The sequence below is a fragment of the Hoplias malabaricus genome, chromosome 3 (genome assembly GCF_029633855.1).
Source record: "Hoplias malabaricus isolate fHopMal1 chromosome 3, fHopMal1.hap1, whole genome shotgun sequence".
In the NCBI taxonomy this organism is placed as follows: Eukaryota; Metazoa; Chordata; class Actinopteri; order Characiformes; family Erythrinidae; genus Hoplias; species Hoplias malabaricus.
In genome coordinates, this window is record NC_089802.1 from 70,727,913 (window position 1) to 70,749,600 (window position 21,688).

The 21,688-nt window shown below is 40.5% G+C and overlaps 2 protein-coding genes across 7 annotated transcripts in view; one reads left to right on the forward strand and one right to left on the reverse strand.

Annotated features, from left to right (window-relative positions):
• Window positions 1–1,156: 1,156 nt before the first annotated feature.
• Window positions 1,157–12,762, forward strand: LOC136691503 (desmin-like). Its single transcript, XM_066664063.1, has 10 exons — window positions 1,157–1,575; window positions 4,780–4,840; window positions 5,780–5,875; window positions 7,178–7,339; window positions 7,599–7,724; window positions 8,768–8,988; window positions 10,127–10,164; window positions 10,615–10,685; window positions 11,058–11,156; window positions 11,412–12,762. Exons 1-9 carry the CDS (start codon window positions 1,157–1,159, stop codon window positions 11,154–11,156), a joined length of 1,293 nt encoding a protein of 430 aa, XP_066520160.1. The 3' UTR covers window positions 11,412–12,762.
• Window positions 12,763–12,921: 159 nt separating this feature from the next.
• The window catches only part of tmem198ab (transmembrane protein 198ab), a 52,966-nt gene continuing 44,199 nt past the window's right edge, over window positions 12,922–21,688 (reverse strand). For 5 of the 6 annotated variants that reach the window (XM_066663175.1, XM_066663174.1, XM_066663178.1 and 2 more), the window contains 3 exons: window positions 18,839–19,420; window positions 15,984–16,189; window positions 12,922–15,058 (listed from right to left, as the gene is read on the reverse strand). In XM_066663175.1, the coding sequence (XP_066519272.1) occupies window positions 14,909–15,058; window positions 15,984–16,189; window positions 18,839–19,420 (938 nt within the window). In that variant the 3' untranslated portion in view covers window positions 12,922–14,908. The remainder of the gene's footprint in view (window positions 15,059–15,983; window positions 16,190–18,838; window positions 19,421–21,688) is intronic. The other variant, XM_066663173.1, reaches the window with a different exon arrangement.

Here is a 21,688-nt window from a genome sequence, read left to right on the forward strand (position 1 = left end):
GATAATGGATGGATGGAAGTGGTTTTATTGATTTTAGAAGAATGTTTGACTGGCCTTTAGATGAGCTGCTGCCTTTACAAAAAATTATTTTGAACATCCATCTACAGGTAAAAAGACAAAACTGAGCTGTGAACAAATATTAACTCACTATATAGAGGTATCTGTATCTTGTAGTCCCTGATATTCTTACTTTTTAAAAATACTGGTGATGAGTGGAGGCTTCTTGTGATTTCTTGTCATTTCAGCAGGGTGTTCATTCCTTTTATGGGAATAAGCAATAAAGCCAGAGGGAGCGTGCACTATTCAAAAACAATAAGGGCAAGTTATAACGTTAAGATATTTTACATAACTCAAATATTTCAGATAACTCAGATTGAGGCAATAGGACACACACTGCATAACATTTTTGAGTTGACACAATTGTAATTGCTTCACAATAACATCAGTAACCGGAAAAAGGTGAGAGAGAAAAGGTGCTGCATTGCAATAAGACATTCAGTGACTGGATATAATTTAAATTCCACTTGATTATATAAAAATCCAAATCCCCCTGGATGCATGGAGTTAATATACTTTCATATCATGTATTTGTCCTAATAAAGGCCCAGTCCAAGCGTCATTTTAAGAATCTTTATTTTGAGGAGTACATAGAACCCTTACACAATATGGAGGTATTTTAAACTTTAAAAAGGAAAGGTTCTTAAGGAAGAGAGAACCATCCACTGAAAAGAACTTTAAGGGACCAAATGTTTTTGTTTACTGAATTAAAGGACTGTAGGTATACCTCTGTTTTTTCTAATGAAGTCTTACGAATAGAAACTCAGTAAGTGCAAGGGGTTAAACTGATGATGATGATGAAGATGGTGGAAGGAGAATGGACCAGATGAATGGTATGGAAGTAGGAAAAGAGGCTAATTGCCATAAAATGGAAGCAGTGCTAAAAAAAAATAAAAATAAAAAAAGAGGGGGATAGAAATGGGTGTGGGAGGAGTTTGGGGTAGGGTTAAGTCTTTATGCCTACAGGGAGGGGATTAGATACGGGGCATTTGGCTGCTACAAATAGCCTGAGCTGAGCTTGTCCTGCTCTTACTCCTGTCTCTTTCTTTGGGGGAATCCGTGTATCCTTTGCCTGTCCGTGTCCAATATGAGTCGCAACATGTCCTCATACCGCCGCACCTTTAGTGGTCTGGACTCTGCAAATCTATCCAAGACCCGGGCCACGAGCAATCGCTATATCTACCAATCCTATTCAAAGGATACTCTGAACTTCAGCCTGGCTGACACCCTCAACCAGGAGTTCCTGCAGACCCGCACCAACGAGAAGGTTCAGCTTGCGCAACTGAACGATCGCTTCGCCAACTTCATCGAGAAAGTGCGCTTCCTGGAGCAGGAGAACCAGGCCCTTGTGGTGGAGGTGGAGCGCCTGAGGGGCAGCGAGCCCACACGCATCTCCGAACTCTACGAAGAGGAGATGAGGGAGCTGAGGCAGCAGGTGGAGTCCATCACCCACCAGAGGTCCCGTGTGGAGTTAGAGCGCGACAACCTTGCAGATGACCTGCAGAAGCTCCAGCAAAAGTGAGAGGGATGTTAAGGGTGGGTTTGAGGAATGAGGCTAGAGAAATGAAAGAAAATTACACTGAATAATCACTGGACTAGGAACACCTACCTTGTATCTACACTCACAGTCTCCACTGATAATACAGGAGCACTGTGTAGTACAATTACAGACTGTAGTCCACCTGTTTTTCTGTATAGTTTACACCCATTGCACGCTGTTCTTCAATGGTCAGGACCACCACAGAGCAGGTATGATTTGGCAGGTGGATCATTCTCAGCGCTACATTAACACTGTCGTGGTAGTGGTGGTGTGTTAAGTCTGGGTTGTGCTTGTACGAGTAGATCAGACACAGCAGTGCTGCTGAAGTTTTGAAAAACCTCCTGGACTGAGAACAGTCCACCAACCAGCCAACAGTGTAGGTGTCTGAAACACAGTGGACAAACTCCAGCAGCACTGCTGTGTCTGATCCACTTACACCAGCACACCACACAATAACACACCAACACCACGACATGATCCACCATACAAATCATGATCTGAAGTGGTCCTGTGGGGGTCCTGGCCATCTAGTGGTCACAATTATAATCCCACCCTCTAAAGCATCACTGCATACCATAAAATGAACACACAGCAAGGGCAAATCATTTTTACACTCCCACATTACTTAACTTCCCAGTCCGAGCAGCTCTACAGATTTAAGACAAGATATTACTAAAATATGTATAAATAAAAATATAGAAAGAGAAAAACCAATCCAGGACATTTAAGAATATATATATATATATATATATATATATATATATATATATATATATAATATATAGTGTTTACAGGGTACGTAAGGAGTTTTTAATCCTGAGAAGTTTTAACAGTTTACTTCCCTAAAATATACCATAAACGTGGCAGCACACAAATTTCATCATCAGAGTGAAACTCGATAAAATAGTCTAACCAGGAATGGCCTGACCCAGCTCAATTTTGAGGTCCTCATGCTGCATGGTCCGCCGGCTACCAGACAACTCGGACACGTTTCTCCATCAGACGAAGGCAGACGAAGGCCCGTACGCCCGACTCACACTTGGTCCCCCACCAGTCAGACTCCTCCAAACAAATCTCAGTCCAGAGCCGTCCACCAGCCTCGCACTTTCTCTACCGCTCCCCACGGCAAACAGTGGCCAATAGTGATAGCAAAATGAGGCTTCATGAACCGACTGCCCAAAGGTTTGCCAAAAGATTCATTACTCAATGCCTCATAGAATCGTTCTCACTAGTGACACCTGCTGTGCAAAGTGATATATGACAGTAAATTAATCATCAGTCAGAGTTTCCTGGATTGTCAGTAGTGAACATTTAATTTCTGATATCTCAATTTTCACTAGTACAAATTAAATATCTAATATCAAACATTGAATAGTTACTAGTGAACACTTAATTTCTGATATCAGGATTTAAATTTTTACTAGTGCAATGTGAGTTGGTGTGTTCTCCCTGTGTCTGCGTGGGTTTCCTCCGGGTGCTCCGGTTTCCTCCCATCCAAAAACACACGTTGGTAGGTGGATTGGTGACTCAAAAGTGTCCGTAGGTGTGAGTGTGTGTGTGTGTTTGTGTTGCCCTGTGGAGGACTAGCGCCCCCTCCGGGGTGCGCCCAATGATTCCAGGTAGGCTCTGGACCCACCGCGACCCTGAACTGGATAAGCGCTTACAGATAATGAATGAATTAATTATATTTTAGGCAGCACAGTGGGGCAGCAGGTAGGTGTCGCAGTCACACAGCTCCAGGGACCTGGAGGTTGTGGGTTCGATTCCCGCTCCGGGTGACTGTCTGTGAGGAGTTGGTGTGTTCTCCCTGTGTCCGCTTGGGTTTCCTCTGGGTGCTCCGGTTTCCTCCCACAGTCCAAAAACACACGTTGGTAGGTAGATTGGCGACTTAAAAGTGTCCGTCTGTGTGAGTGAGTGTGTTGCCCTGTGAAGGACTGGCGCCCCCTCCAGGATGTATTCCTGCCTTGCGCCCAATGATTCCAGGTAGGCTCTGGACCCACCGCAACCCTGAACTGGATAAGGGTTACAGATAATGAATGAATTATATTTTTACTAGTAAAGAAAACTAGTGATAATTCAAAAGTTTCCCCATTCATTTTAATGGGGGAAAATATTTACTAGTAAAAATTTAATTCTTGATATAATAAAATTTAAATCTTCATATCAAAACATCATTTTTTACATGTAATAATTAAATTAGAAATTATACATTTCACATGCAATAATATGGCAAGTGGTTTTAGCTTTTAATCATTTTTTTCTTGATGTCAAGAATTTAATTTATACGAGAAAATTTATTTGTTACTTAACATAACACAAAAAGTAAGGACATTTGTGTTTGTAGATTATTTCTTTGTTGTAACAATGTTTCTTGGCAATAAATCTTATACCGTTGGAAGCCTGTTAATTTCCCTTTTAAATGGTGCCACATTTGTAAGGAACATGCATTTGTGGGATGAGCAGTAGAGCTGAGTATGTGGGTTGGGCCCATGAAAAATTTGCCAAATCCTCTCTGCTAATGCCAAACAGCTTATTCTGCCATTGACTCATTTGGTGTGTGGTGGACTGGATGATTGAAGTTTGAAGACATATTGGCGATTTATTAATTTATTCATTTAACAAACAGGAGCCTCAGGAGCATGTGGAAGAACCCTACACAGCCACAACAGCCTGGCACCTCCTCCACATGCTTTTCACACACTGCTGTGGGATGGCATCCCATTCTTCAACCAGCATTTATCGCAAGTCAAACGTGGTCGTGTTGGTAACTCTGACATGAACAGAGCACCCAAACAGACCCCACAAGTGTTCAGTGGGGTTGAGGTCAGGAGCTGGCAGGCCATTCCATCCTCTTCACTCCCAAATTCTGGAGGTAGTCTCTGATAACCCCTGCTCTGTGGGGGCGAGTGCTGTCAGCTAGAGGATAGAGTTAGAAGCCACATTGAGGCCACCCTCTCGTTTACCAGGACAAACTCCAACTGTACAGCTGCCAGTTGGGGACTTGTGAGTATCCTCACACCAGTCTGGCGCTTCTCACCCCGTACGAGTATAAGAAAGAGAGAGAGAGAGAGAGAGAGAGAGAGAGAGAGAGAGAGAGAGAGAGAGACTGCCTCTATAAAAGGAGAGGAAAGAAGCTGTCTTCATAGATCTATGCTTCATATCTGGGTTTTGTCTCTCAACAGGCTCCAGGAGGAGGTTGCACAGAGAGAGGAGGCTGAGAACAACCTGGCAGATTTCAGAGCTGTATGTATTGTCTTCATTTACTGACACTGCATTCACACTACTAGGCGACAAAGCGTCAAGCGTCCAGTCATTTCCTATGGAAGAATACGATTTGTCGCTGTGAGCAACAGAGCGACAAATCAAGTTGAGATTTTCATAACTTGATGTAAATGAGTTATGACGTGGTGGAGTCACATTCTAAACAATTGGCTGCGAGAAAAGCTGTTTTAACATTAAATCGTGTGACTGGATTCACATTACAGATATCTGCAGTTCATTTATGACTAGACACATATCTTGCCTTTTGTTCTGACTAGATATAATTCCAAATCTGAAACTGAATTGTAGATATATGAAATTAAATGAAAACTGAATGAAAGTAATGACTTAGAGATCCAAATTTTCATTTTTGACTAATCAGAATTCCTTTTAAGAAATCTTCAAATAACACAAATATCTTGAACGTATTTGCCTTTTGAATTCCGTATCTTAAATGATAATTCTGACTAGTCAGAATGTGAGTGTAGAACTCTTAAATTATTATTATGAAGTCAAAACGTCAAAAATGTCCTTACTTTTGTGCTAAGTTTATTTTTTGCTCTGGTTTCCTTACCTTTGTGTTCCATCTGAGGCCCTGTATCTAAGCCCTCACTCTCTCTACCCACTCCCCATAACTTTGTCCAATATGAACACTGAGTGATGGTTAGTTCTTCAAAAGTGTTGCGCTCTCCACTGACACTGGTAGCAGCAGTTAAAAAAAGTCTCAAGTCAAACTTCCTCCTCCATTTTGTAGAATGGTGTGATTGGGGAACTGGAAATAACTAAAATGGGAAACAAAACTGTTATTTAAAAAAAAATAAAAATAAAAGAATATTAATAAAAAAGACTTTATCCTGGTAATTTTCTCAGCATGATGTTTATTATCATGAACCTAACACTTAACTCTCTTGATGAAAACAGGACGTGGACGCAGCCACACTGAACTGTCTGGACCTGGAGACACACATAAAAACTCTGCAAGATGAAATGACCTTCCTCAAGAACACCCACGAGGAGGTCAGAGCAACTGACACATACAAAAATATAAGAAAAAAACACTCACACACGTTTGTTTTCACATTTGGGTTCTTCTATTAAAAGAATGGTATGGAAGCAAATCTGTCTCATCAGACTTTGAAATATTACTTTGAATTTGTAGCACTGATTTGTTTTTGCACTGAAATTATGAATCTGAATATAACTGCTCTTGAATTGAACTCGTGAATTTCGTTTATTAAAGGTTAATAAATTCAGATAAAAAAAATTCAGCTCAGAATAATTCAAACAATATATTTCGAAGTTGCTCAAATTCGGTAGACGAAATTCAGACACCAAAATACGAGTTACTAAATATTCAGATACACATCCGGGTCACCAAGGATGAGCAATCGATTCATTTGGATTTTCTCTTTCACCTTAAATTGTGCAGTAGTTGCAATTTGTCGCCGCTAGATGACGAAACACGAACGCAACCTCCATATCGTGGAAAAACTACACGTTTAGCTTCCTTCCGCGGATATTATCTCTTTATTTTCAAAGTGTCTCAAAAATCTGAAAGGCTCATTAAAGACACAATATAACAGACTATTGACATCCTGAAGATGAAGAAATTTTACTGTGGAGATGTTTTGTAATATGACAGACTCTGGAGACAGATAAGCTTCCATAGAATGGTTTAGTGAGAATGTACACAAATCAGTTTGAAGTTTGATCATTAGTTTTGTGCTGGAGCTAAAAGGTTAATGTTACTAAGAATTAATGGCACCCAAAATATCAAAATGCTCATGTTTCCCATCATGCTAGGAGCACTTGGTTCTCACAAAGAGCTAAATATATAGCAACCTACTCACACTGATCATTTGCATCAAAAAACATGTGAGTGTTTTATTCTGTGTGCCTAATTATAGAGCTGCATGTGTTACTGAAGATTACACTGCTCTCAAATACAATGTTAAACTTTGCGGTTAATGGGCATGTTTCAAGCTTTTATTTGAACACCATAAGACATAAATATCCCTCTTTCTATCTACTTTCCCTAAATTTGGCTAAATGTCACTTTCTCTCTAACCTTTTCTTATCCTTTGTGTCCATCTCCCTCTTTCTCTAGCTTACCGAGCCCTAATTAATTTGTCTCTCCCTCTTCCTTCAGCTCTCTTTATGTCTCTCTCTGCATCTTGCTTTCACACTCTTTCACCTGATTTTCACCTGTTTCTCACTTGAACTCTGCCATCTCTCTTCTATTTGCTGTAACCTTAAAGTGGTCCAGTGGAGAGGTTGTCTCCTGTGAAAATCTATTTCGGTGTGTGGGTGTGTTTTCAGGAGATCCGTCAGCTCCAGGCTCAGATGCAGGAGACCCAGGTGAAGGTTCAGATGGACATGTCCAAGCCAGATCTGACTGGAGCACTGAGAGACATTCGCACTCAGTATGAAGCCATCGCCGCCAAAAACGTTGCAGAGGCTGAGGACTGGTACAAGTCCAAGGTAACAGTGACACACACAGTGAGAGGAAAAAGGAAAGGGGAAGTAAAACTTACATTTTGAATGCCATATTTGTTCATTTTAATATTTTGTAAGTAAGAGAACATCCTGTTAAGGGAACAAACACAATTTATTTTATTGCTGAGGTCTAATATTTTTAGGACCTTGACCATTCTTTTATGCTTGTGCATAAAAGGATCTAGTAAATTTATAACGAATAAATACATTAGAAAAAAAGTTACTTTTTGGACTTTGACCCCAGGTGTCAGATCTGAACAAAGCAGTGACCAAGAACAACGAAGCCCTGAAGCAGGCCAAGCTGGAGACCATGGAGTTCAAACACAAGTTTCAGTCCTGCACCCGTGAGATCGACACTCTCAAGGGCACAGTGAGTTTCACACACACTCCATCAACATGCAGTATTCCCCGTCCATACACACTTTCCTGTCTCGTTAATATTTGTATTATGACATGATAATTTATACAATCTAGAAATTATTAGTACATTAAAATGTTATATTCAGTGTTTTAGAGTTAGGAACCCTATAATATACTGTATATATTTATTTATTGTTAAGTCGTCTCATTTGGTAGCTAGTTATTTAATGTGATATTAATTTCAAAAATTTTACAATCATCAAAAACACTGTCCGTCATTCTGGACAAATATTTTATTATATGCTTTTAAAAGAGTCCTTCATATAATCTGAAATGTATTAATAGATTATACAATAATCACTTTCAAATTAGTATATGACTGAAAACAGGAATTATGTTTAAAATACAACATACCACTCCACATTTTAATAATAATTTAAAAAATGATATGGCGCATTTTATACTTGAAAGCTGAAATATTTTATTTATGTTTGTTATATTCTTTGCTGCTGGTATGTTGAGTATTTCAATCAACAAATGAAGAGCACTAAGAATAATAATAATAAAAAAAAATTTAGGCAGTTGCAGGACTGTTAAAAAAGTTAATTGAACTGACTTGATGGCCTTCCATTCAACTGAATATTTTCAAATCCAGTTCTCTGCTCTCTAAAAAGTTACATCTCTATAGCTTTTAAAGGAATAGTCTGTTTTTCAATTTGACCACTATCTGATCTTTACCTAATATTCATTCATTGTCTGTAACCACTCATGGTGGGCACAAGTCAGGAACACACCCGCAGGGCGACACACACTCACACTAATTGACACTTTTGATTCGCCAGTCTACCTACCAATATGTGCTTTTGGACCGTGGGAGGAAACCCACGCAGACATTGGGAGAACACACCAAACTCCTCGCAATCATTCACCCAGAGCGAGGCTTGAACCCACAATCCCAGGATCCTGGAGTTGTGTAACAGCGACACTACCTGTTGCACCACTGTGCCGCCACATTTAGTACATGGCATTTTGTTTTCTTTTTACTTTCTCCAGAATAAGTCTCTGATGAAGCAGATGGAGGATATGGAGGCCCATCATGAGCGAGAGGCGTCTGGTCTCCAGGAAACAGTCACCAAGCTGCAAGGCGAGATCGGCAACATGAAGGAAGAGATGGCCCGGCACCTGCGCCAGTACCAGGAGCTGCTCAATGTCAAGATGGCACTGGACGTGGAGATCGCCACCTACAGGAAACTGCTGGATGGAGAGGAGAAGAGGTAGAGCAGAGAGCTTGAGCAGCATTAGTGTACACTTTAAACCTACCACCATTACAGGTTCTTATAATAACAGAATTATGCCACATTGTTTGTCTGAGATAAACTATCCAGCTTTCTTACCTCACCTCTGAGGCAGAAAAGGGCTAATTCATGTATTTCCATGTTAACACAACACTGCACAACATTTTGAGCCTAAATAAGTGCATTTTTTTGGCTAGTGAATATAAACCTTTTTTATTTTCTAATATATTTGAAATTGTTCACCACAGTGATATGATTAGCTTAGATGATAATGATCAACAGTTGGTTCTGTGTGAGAATAAAATGTAATTAAACATATAAGCAAAAGATTTATATAAGATCACTTTATGATGTGCTAAAGATGCAGAGGCAGGGTTTGTCACCTCAAATATCTACCCTTCCATCCGTTGCCCACCGCTTATCCGGTTCTAGGTCGCAGGGGAAGCAGTCAGAGTAAAGAAACCCAGACCTCCCTCTCCCTAGGCACTTCTTCCAGCTTTTCCGAGGTGATACTGAGGCGTTCCCAGGCCAGTCGAGACATATAATCTCTCCAGCGTGTTCTGGGTCTTCCACATTGTGTAATGTTTCTGGCCCAGAAACATTACACAAATCTGAACAGTGGGGCAGCCATGGCCTGGTGGATAGGAAACTGACTGAAGTGCCCTTGAGCAAGGCACCTAACTGCTTCTCAGGCACCGTGGCTAGGGCTGCCCACCGCTCCGGGCATGTGTTCACTGCCCCCTAGTGTTCACTAGTGTGTGTGTAAATGTGTATTTCACTGCACGGATTGGGTTAAATGCAATGAACAAATTGTGTGCAAGTACAGTGGCCAATAAAGTGATTCTAATTCTAATTCAAAAATGTATTTATAAATAATATATTTTTAAATATTCACCATTCAGCTTCAAGCTTTTGGGCAATATAAGATATGATTTGTTTACCTTTTTTCATGATTATTTGCCAAATTCACAGACATGTCTAATATGATCACTATACAGTGTATTTATATCTCAAGTGCTCAGAAATCAAGGGCCGCTTGACTCATATTGCTTTTGGTAAGTTTGTTTTAGAACATTTCCTATGTGTCATTTTTTTTCTCTTCTTCTTCATCCAACAGGATCACTCTGCCCATGAACTCCACCAAAAGTTTTAAAGGTAAGGGCAAAATATACAGGGTAGAATTTGTTTTTCCACAGCACGTTCTCAATCATCTCACCACAAGAGGGCACTGCGGCCATCCAAACAGAGCAAGAAAACAAAATGGCCTTGTTGTTGAAATGAGTGTTAACACTTTGGTTTTACAGGATTACAAATTAGCACCTGGAGCGGGAGGTTATAAAACACTGAACATATGCTTACTGAGGTGGTCTTTACTGTGGTGGTGAATTACGTTTATATTTGTGGCATTTGGCAATTGCTCTTAAACAAAGTAATAAATGATGTTACAGTGGTGTAATGTAGTGTAATGAGCCTAACTCGAGCACTCTTATTTGCTTGCTAAATACTTTGGTTGTTTGGTTCTTCTCAACACCGCTGTGCACAATTGTTGGAATCCTGAAAATTTGGTGGCAGTTAACTTTAACCCCCTATGTGACTCTTACACAGGGAAACAACATGTCTCTGAAAGCTTCTCAATGGAAAGTCTTGTCACTGAGACCATTAGAACATCAAATGAGGTAAGACATGCACTTATGCACACACACGACAATCTGAACATTATACGCTACGTGTGGAATTGTCACAAAATCTGGGTTCCTTCAATCCAGTGTAGCAAGCATTGCACTCATACAGCAAATAAGTGAATAAGGGAAGATCATACATCATAATCCCTGAATGGCTCCCTGCCTGAGACAGTTACTAATTCTCTCTCACCTTTTAATAATGCATCCTATCGTTGGTAACTCTTTTAAACCTGATTCTTCACAAACTGAAATTGGTAGCTCAGTAGAAATGTTAAATTCAACATAATTAATTTTCCTATGGTGTATTTTTGACGCTGATGTCCATAAGATCCTATTAATGTCACTGTAATATTTTACCATTGAAAGACAAAAACCACAGAGACCCAGCAACAGACAAGCGGAAAGAATGATGGTGATGATTATTTTGATGAGGATTTTGAGCTTCACAATCCGCCTGGTTTCTAGGTAGGTTGGTTTTTACTTAGCCCTTGTGTGATGATTCACATAGGTGAGGGTAATAATTTTAATGCAGAACAGAGAGTTGAGAGGGTGCAGAGGGTGTGAGTGCCAGTCCCATGTCAATAAATCAGCTGTGACTTTTTATCCAAAGACTATTGTTTAAGTGTTTGAGTTCAGGGTCGATCATATCAGTGTGCACCCAAAGTGAACGAGAATTGAAGAGTGTTGACACTAACGTGTGCTGTGCTCTCCCCCCTACAGGACAACAGTGAGTTCACACTGGACCAGCAAGACGACATGTAAACCTCCAGCCAAGGAGTTAAACCACAGCAACAAAGCAAAAGATTAAATAAAACTATTAGGTCTTCACATGTTCCTTTTGGGGAAAAGGAAGATTGAGTTTATGCTTTTTTTTATTTAATGAAACAATTGAACATATGAAACCCATGTGAGATCCCTCTCTAGTCACTCTCTAGTCAGAGTTAAAGGGAGGGATCAGGGAAAAGGAATGGACACAGATCAAAAGACGGTGGGGGCAGAAATGTAGGTAAAAGAATGGGAAAAGGAAAGGAGGAGGGAAAATTAGAGTGAAGGAACTCAGACATGATGTGTGTGAAGAGGACATAAGTCAGAATAAAATAAAGATGTATCAACCACTTAAAGCTACTGGTCCAGCTGTTCTCTTTGTGTTTTTTCTGCAAGTATTCCCAGAAAATAAGTGATTAAACACCACTTGCCTTTTAAAATGATTTCAAATAGAGGGTTCAGGTTTCATTTTTAAAAAAGTCTTGTTGAATACTGGGGTTAAAGCTGTGTACATATGATAGACAGCAGGTGACAGATCACATCCCTGAATAAACAGAGAAACTATGTGCCAATGTTTATAGAAAGATGTCCAGCATGATGCTAATGAACAATTAACAATCCCCCATTTTCTTTGGTGAGTACACAAAATGGCAAGAGAAAGAGTCTGAAATGACTTTAAAAGTGATTATTATCAGGGAGTGGATGGCAGTAGCTTAAGTCGCAAAAATTGCTTTGTTGAATAGTGATTTAAAAACTGACTACAGTGAAATCTGTGTTTAAATCTATGGTTAAATAATCACCAAATAAGATAACTAAGGCTTCCCATCAAGCATGGAGACATTGCAGTCCATCCAGTGAACATATTCCGGACATGTTAATATGAGTACATTACCAGTCAAATGTTTGGACACACACTCAGGGAGGTTTTGGGCCATTTTCCACATATTGTGAATGTTCAGTATCAGTGTAAACCTCTTGTTACAAAGACAAATGCACATTTAGGAGGTCAGTGGTGTTAAAACCTCAGGCACTGATCTACAGAGATGTGGAAACAATGATATATTCAGACGTGAGTGAGTCTGTGTGTGGCATGCACCAAGTAAACAAAACAGACCCAAATTTTCAACTAAAACCTCCTACAATGATGAGTAACATGAGCCTGTGGTGTTTTTCCAAATGCGAGAGGATGTGACAATTTAAATAAGCAGTCAGCAAATTCATAATTTTAAATTGTAGGCAAGCAGTGGAGACCAATTAGGGCCATATTCATAGATCTGCAAATAATGGATAAAAGCAAATGTTTTTAAAGCATTAGGGGGTTTAAATGGGTAATTCAAAAGCAATTTTTACGTTGTTCTGATAGTTAACGCCAACTGAAACCTCTCTGTACATGACGCCATGTCCTGAAATACTTTTAAACATATGTATTTTAAAACAGATTTAGCATTTTAGTGTCAGTGTAAGCCAAACAAAAGCTCAAAAACCACATGTTGGAATCACAGAGTTTATCATAATATCCAGGCCCATACAAACACATGCTTTAGAAGAAGTATATTAATGGTAGATTGTCATAAGTTTTATGGCCTAATGAGAACTGTTCGTTCAGCTCTTGTAACCCAACTCCGCCCTCAGACAGGACATGGTAAATGAAGCATTTCTCAGCAAATAAATAAACAAGCAAACAAATAAATAAAGGTCCATCCACACGCCCAGCGAGGCTCAGGCTCCTATTAATTCAAATAAAATCATACAAAAAAGTATTAGTCCACAATAAAATGAACCAAAGTCAAATAAATAGGAAAGGCAATGTGAAGATGGCTGCATTAAATGTGCATATGCTATGTACAAACAGAACGGCTTGGCCGAGACGTACAGCAGGAATACTTCAGTGATTTACAGCCTAATCTGTATTGGTTGCATATGGACAATTACCATGAAAAAACAGCTTTGGCACATATGAAAAATAATATATGGAAAAACATACCAGAAACTTTTAAGGACCTGCTTCAATCACGGCTTTCCTTTCATCCTTTAAACACACCAAAGTATTTGCTCATGGTAAACAACTCTAAGCTACAGATCCATCAGATATTTACTGGCGAGGAAATCACTGGAATATTCCTTAAAAAATAAAGATATACTGATGCCTTGGCACAGGCATGAACGGCTCTTTTCACCTGTTTTTATCAAAAGATGGACAAGAATGTGAAATGTGCAAAGGGCAGTGCTGCGTCAGTCAATTTTTGGCCCGTTCAATCACATCCTTTTGAAGACTCTGAGCCTGAAGCCTATTTTCCCAGCCTGCTCTTAAAGACACCGTAGATGTTAGCATAATTATCACAGACGATAGATGGCACTGCAAAAACGATTTCAAGAAACACAGAAATGAGTGAACTACCATGGAGAATTTGTTTACAACTGTAGGGGAAAAAATCCTGCATTTGAAGAAAGGTCCAAAACTTGAGTCTTCACAAAAAAAACCCTTTCAAATCCTCCAGCTGGTCCTAGGATCCTATTTGTATTGTTAGGTCCATGTGTTTGACAGTTCCCTCTGTTCCGGCTGTCCCTGAGTAGCTCTTCTTTTTTTTGTTTTTTTTATTCTTTTGCCTCTAATCTTGTTGTTCTTGTCGCCACCAGTCATTGCAAGTCCCAGAGAGGACCAGTTGGTCTGCAGTAATATGGCTCTTTCCCCTGCAGCCTCTTTGAAACAAGGCCAAGGAGCAAATTTCTCCTGAGACAAGCTCCTGCTGGAGTCTTCCCCCCAAGGCAAATCCCACTCCCCTACCATACACAGCTATTTGGTACAGTCCAGGACAAGAATGTGGGATAAATTTCACAGTACACACACTGACTGGTAGGATCCACACGTTTACAATGAGAAGTGGGAGGGCATTAGGGTCAGTTCAGAGTTGTTACAAATGTTACAAAGACAAAACGTTTCAGCACCAAGTGGTAAATTCCTCACGAGAAAAAAGAAAAGACATGATAATGCAGGACGGACATAGACCATTTATGGAGGCTCATCACACTTCTTTACTTTGACGATATGTATAAAACAATGTGATGTAACCGGGCCCAGATTTATTTCTTTATTCCTTTTATTATTTCTTATCGTCACTCACTTCATTGCACTAAGAATATTTTGGGGGAACAAGGTGCCACAGCTCAGGCACATGTTTAGCATTAGTTTGTGTGTGTGTTTGTGTGTGTGTGTGTGTGCATACAAGTCTTGAATACACCCACTGTTCTTAAGAAACATGCTCAGACCTGTAAGTCAGCGCTCATTCTCTTATCAGTTCCCCATACAGCACATTGACTGGCAAGAAAAAGAGGCAGTAGGTGTAAAGTTGTGTAGAATCTGAAGTCAGGAACAGCACCACGACAGAGAGATGAGTGTGTGATAAGGTGTGAGAGTGTGTTCTCGTTTGTCCATGTGTGTGCGTGTGTGTTGGTCACACCCGGAGGTTGGGTCCTGCCCCAGCTGTGAGGGGTACAGTAGAGCCGCAATCATAGTCTATGTCCACTGCTGTGTGTGTTCCGGAAAGTCTGGCCCCAGGGAACCTGCCGTCCACCTGCCTGTCACGGAAACTCTGAATGTAGCTCTGCAACGGAGAGAAAGAGAGCAGAGTGGAAAAATCCAGGATGACATAAATCGGAAATAACAAGGAAATGAGAGTTGTTAATTAGGTATGAGAAAGTAGTGTGAGAGAGGGAAAGAGAGATGGAAATAGTTAAACGTGACAACTTCTCTCACCGGAGTGTATAAAGCTAACTGCAGAAAAGTGGGACAAAGTGTGAGAGAGAATGTATGCAGTAGAGCTATAGAGAGAAAGAGAGAACTAAGGTAAGCTAGAGAGTGTTTAAGGCAGAAAGCAAGAGAAGAAAAGAGAGACTAGAGCTAGAAAGTAAAAGCTAGAGAGAGCAATACAGAGACAGTAAGACCCAGTTTACAACAGGCAATAGTATCCAAAAGCGGCCAGCACAAAGTCGTGGACGCATGGTGATCCGATCACTCAAACCACATTCGGAGGTGGTCAGAGATGCATAAGGCCACATTGTAAATGCCTCAGCCAGGGTTTTTGAAAATAAGTTTCAAGCTATTCGTAGTGTGTGTGCACACGTGAATGATAGGAGAGAGAGAGAGAGAGAGAGAGAGAGAGAGAGAGAGAGAGAGAGAGAGAGAGAGAGAGATACATGCCTCTTGTTTTCATGTTTTCCTAACAGTGATCTACAAATATACTTAATTTCAACCGGTGTACATTTGAAAGGTAGTTCTGAGTGTGCATTTATTGAGTTTCTAGGACAAAAACTCAATGAATGTTTATAATGTAGGGGAGTGAAATTTCTGTATAAACCCGCAACTACAAAGAGGAAGAGAGAATGAAAAATACAGCTACAGCACCAGTGAAAGGGAGTGAGTCCGTGAATGAGGGGGAAAAAGAAAGAGAACTAAAGAAAGCACCATGGGATTTTTCTACTGAACCATTTAGACTCATTTTAAATCGTGTGTTTATGCATGTCCCTCACTGGAGAGAGGACGTCTCCATCGTATCGGCGAACCGGGTTGGGTTTTCTGCGGTAGGGTGGCTCCGGGTGCATGGCTTTGGCTGCGTGTGTGTGGTGCGAGTGCTGAGACTGCTGCTTCCTTCTTTTCTTCCTGCTGCTCTCTCGCCTCTCCTCCTTCTGCCGGATCCGCATCAGCTGAACTCTCCGCTGCTGCCGGCTTATCATCACTGAGAGTGAGAGGGAGAGAGTGGAGAAGTGAGAGATTTATTTATACAGCACCTCTGTACAACCGACATTGCACTTTAGTGCATTGATCTGAAGATGGTTGTTGGCTATTTTCAAACAGAAAGGAATGTCTTGGTCTCTTGCCACTGTAATTAATGTCTATTCCACCACAATATACAGTTCTGTTCAATAGTCAAAGACCAGCCATCCTTTAATTAATCTAAACAATGCAGTGCATGCTCTTCTTTTATCAGCAGGAAAAAAATATATACTGAGCAAAAATTACAAAGAAACTTTAGTGTTTTCACAGTAAGTGTCACTGACAGCTCCACACTCTTTTCACACTCAGCGGTGAGTTTCCTTTTGACGGTTTAAATATAGACAGAAAAACCTGGGGATTTTTCCAGATCTTAAGCAAGAGTCGAAACTCTCTTTTTCTTTGAGCTTCCTCTTCGTTATGCAGGTGGATTCTAATCATTTCAGGAGCATCTCCTGATTAATATCAAAGTCATACTTAACATCCACCTCAAGAGAGTGTTGTCTTATGATCCTGTAAATCATTTCTCCAATCATAAGCAACACTGTACTGCATGTTGTGAATAGAAGTAAATCACATTCACACAGAGCACGAGTGCCTTAACAACCACAGAGTCAGAGTGAGTCTCATGTTCTCAGTGACCTGCTGCATCTCTCTATGACTGTCCCTGCATCCACTCCTTACAGCACACCGACAGACAAAGCCATCTGCCATGCTCCACACACACACACACACACACACACACACACATACACATACACAAGCACCTGGACAACCTGTCTCCTATTGAGACATGTATAATTATATATTTATTCTGAACAGTTATGGTGTATATAATATGAGGAAAATAGCTCATATATATATGAAGACACTTCTAACAGACCAGTTCTCAGTTCTGTCCATGTGACTCAGAAAACACCAATGATTGGCTAGGATTGTTTCAGGGCTCTATTCAGTTGCTTTCACATTTTTATAGTCCAAAAGCCCGAGAGGTTTAGAAAGTGTTATAGGACTTCACAGATGAGGCAGACTTAAAGGTGACATATTACACACTTCTCCACAATAAATGTTGTTGACATGCTTTGTTCAAATTACCACAAGGATCAGGCACCACATCATTCTCAACCTGCCTAAACAATCTTGTTCAGAATGGCCATTTTGAGCACCTTTTACCCCGTACTCAGGCATACAGCATTGAGAAGTGTGACGCACCAGCTGTCATTGTTTGCTCTTACATAAACATGGGTCCAGCGCTGTGATTGAAGATGCTCAGACAAGGGGAAAAAGTACAACGCCAGAGTTTCCCCACTAGGTATCAGAAGGGGAGCAAAATCAAAATGGCTGCTTGAATGCATTCTTTCTGCCCACAAAAAGCAGACTGTTCCATCTTGTTTGACAGTTTGTAGGTGATAGGCTCAAGATCCCCACATTAATGAATTTAATCAAATAAAGTGATTTTTTAAATCACATGTGCCTCATTTAAATGAGAAGGAGGAATGGAGAAGGAATTCGGAAAATATTTACAGGAGGTCCTCGGGTTACGTCAGTCCCAAGTTACGATGTTTCGTGGTTACCACACATCTCCCATTTACTGTATAAAGCCTTGTTTCGACTTAAGTGGTTTTGCGTCGTAAACGTCGTAACGTGAACTCCGTGTTTGGTGTGCGCGGCGGACCGAGGAGGATAGATGTTAGGATAGGATAAGTGCTTACAGTATGTTATTTACGTACAGTATGTACGTATGTTCCGACACAGAAAATCGGTTTACGACGCGACGTAGGAACAAATCAACGTCGTAAGTCAAGGACCCCCTGTAGTTCTGTAAATGGTGTATGAGGTCCAAACCACTTTAAAAATGAGAAATGTAAAAATAACTAAGGACTTTTCAAGCTTCTTTATACCCACTCACTTTTAACACAATGCTCCACATGGAGTGCTTCCCATCAATGATACCATGTGTCGTGGTCAATGTCATAAGTGTCAGATAAAAAAAACATTCAATTTAGGGCTGGGCAATTAATTGAACATTAATCTAAATCAACATTCAGAACTTCTAATCGACATAATCGTGTCTATATCGATTATACATTTTTTTCTGTTATGTCCCTACTGTGTACTGTCCCTTTCAAACTACACTACCACACTGTAGTCATGTGATTCTGTTCCTATCTGCCACAAGGAAGCGGCATGGAGGAGAACCTAAATGCTGAGGCATCTGGTACCAAAGAAAATTACAGCCTCTGTTGTTTGGACATGATGTGCTTTGACTAATTAAGATGACACTGAATAAAAAGAAGTCAAAGGTAAACACTGACAAAAAAAAAAAAACAGTCAACGACCAAGGCACAATCACACACCAAATATGAGCAGTGCTCAATAAACAAGAGAGGAACAAGCTCCCAGCTACATTCGAAAAAAAAATTATACTGGAGCTTTCTGGAGTCACTGAACTATGAAGGTAAAAAATACAAAAACAAAATGATCGTTCGTTATTCGTAATCATGGTAAAATGAAAAATTAATCATGATATTGATTTGCACTCATATCACCCATCGCATTAATAATTCAATTATAATGATATTGCCCAATCCTACCAAACTCTCCCCCTCCTCACCTTTAGTGTGGGAGTAGCCCTCAGCGGTCACCCTCCACTGCATCAGTACACCCAGCAGGGAAAGAGCTGGCCAGGCCCCCAGCATGGCCCAGGTAATCCAGCACTGTGGCTGTGCTGGGGCGGCCTTCACCCGCTCGTAAACGTATCGCACCAGAGCGAAGTGCTCTATGAAGTTGTCTGCGGCCACTACGATGACAGCCGCCCCGAAGACAGCAGTGGACAGTGTGGTGAAGCAGCGCTGCCACTGCAGTGTGAGCACAGCAAAGAGCATGCCCAGCCCCAGCAGCACACCCAGCGGTACCCACACGGAGCGAGGCGGCTGCGACGACAGCTCCTCCATGCCCACCAATGTGCCCACGCCCACAAGCAGGCCCAGCAGCAGGCCAACCATGAACAGCCCCACGCTGCGCACCAGCATTGTCACCAGCCCGCACAGTGTCCCGATGCCCAGCCCAATGCCCACGCTGGCCTCCACGCTCAGCTGCGTGTCCAGCACTCGCTCCTTGTAGCACAGCAAGAAGATGATGATGGAGCCGAACATCAGGCCGGTCAAGAAGAGCACGGCCTTGAAGCAGCGGTAACCTGGGCGTAGGCAGACAGAGAGAGAGAGAGAGATAGAGAGAAAGAGATTGAGTAAATGCAAATTCGGTTCGTATAAAAAGCAGAACCATTCATCCTTAATATATAATACATTCTTGGAAGTCACCAGGTCTTTAAACATTTTCAGGGAGAAACAAACAAGCTTTACTTGAAAGTGTACAGAGATCAAAAGCCTAAGTATGGGTTAGTGTGATAAAGATAGAAAAGAAAGAAAGAAAATGTTTGATGCAGAAAATAGGATAAATGTGTGAGGAGGAAAAAAACAAACAAACAAAAAAAAAGTCTCACAAACTGGGAAATCTCACAAGAGAGAGAGCAGGGAGCTGGTGGTAACGCTAGCATATCTGCCAGCAGCGTCGATTTCACAGCTCTAAAATGGCTCACTAGAGTGATGCTGAGATTCTTCCGATCTCATTAGCATGTTTACACTTTCATCAGCGACTAATTTACAGGCTCAAAACATTTCATAGAGACAGGTCCCACCACTAAGCCTCTGTCTACAGGAATGAAATCATCCTATTAAGGCTGACATTTTACAGGCTTCGAATAAACTGCTTTTCCAAATAAGCATATGGATTTATTCTCTATACCACCCTTAAAAACAGCCATATTTATATCTTAAAATAAACTTTATGTATGATCATTTCTTTTTAATCAAATTATTCCAGTATTCGCCTAGAAGGAGATCGTTTCTAGTCAATTACACACCTAAAATGGCCGTATCAAAGACAAAGAGACAGGTAGTGCTGTGACCATCACAGCTCTACTTGAGATCTTCACAGATTTGGCATCTGTAGTGGTGCAGTGTCAGTAAACTGTCAAACCACAGTTATAACTTGCTTTTTCACTGTGGTAAGAAAAAATCCATACCTTCACAACCCTAGAGAGAGATGCACTTTTACTTTGTGTCAGATAAGGAGTCTGGCTGAATTTCTGCCTATCCAGACAGCACTGATGCTACAGACATAAGTTTGTAATGGACATCATTTACCAGATCATTTATAATTTACAATGTTGTCGTTTATAATTTCATTGTACTTTCTTTCATAGTTTAAACGGTTTATGGAACAGAGCCAAGGTCATATTCTAGGACTAAGATGGTGCTCCAATTTTAAATTTCACCATGAGTGAATCAGCTTTAGCTTTAGCTTTTCATCACTGTCTCAGGCTCTGAAATGGCTTATTACTTCATATGAATTGTACTGCGTGGTATATTTCTCTAAGTTCAAAATGTGGTTTTCAACTCTAACTTATCTTCCTTTGAAAAATGACATTGCAAGATCACAGCATGGAGATTGGCTAAATGCACTAATTAATTACTAAATCACCAATTACCTAAATGCATTAACTCCTTTGTTATGTATTCAAATTAGAGATGCATGAACACAGATATTGCTATCAGGTAATTGCCCGACACTGTGTTCATGTACTTGTACTCGTAATCGTGAACGAAGCTCCAATAACAACATCCGATACCTTGTGCTTAGTGCGCGTTACCGCAAAATGTGGGCGATCTGGAATTATTTCACAATCAGTGATGACAACCCAAGCAAAGCTGACTGCAGGGAAAACCCAGGACCAGCGAGTATGCAGCACTGCCATTTTGACTGTCCTCGAACAAGGTGGATCAAAGTGTATTTTCTTCCCGGGAAATGTTTTCTCATTTGCGAGAGCACTGTTCGGTGCTTGACATGGTTTTTCCTCAAACGAAATTATTTTCTCCACTCGCAAATTTTGAATTGGATCCAACACAATATCAAGCTGCTGCTCTTAAATAAACACCGCCAATAAATAAACCCTCCCAAGTGCAGAACTTCCCAGAAATTATAGTATAACGGAGACTGTCTTAGCAAAGATGTAGAACACTGTGCAAATGCATATCCATATCTAGAACTTGTTGAAGCTCATATAAAATACATATATTTGTACTCGTACTCGGTTGGCATGCCTAATTCAAATGGTAGCGTTATCTGAGATTACGAATCAAGTGTTTGAAGCCCAAAACTCTGAAAATGGTGAGGTATTAATAATAGTGCTGTACAGTTCAGTTGGGGACTGAAGGATATATATAAAATAAGTGTTTCTGAATACTAAATAAGGAAAAAACACCCACATAAAAAATGAATATTCAAATGCTCAAATTACTGAAGCAAGGTAAACATGCTCTATGTAACATCCTGTTATACGCATGCAGACTGATAATGAAAAGGTCTGTCCTAGAGTCTCCTGAAAGGCACGTTAGTTTATCAG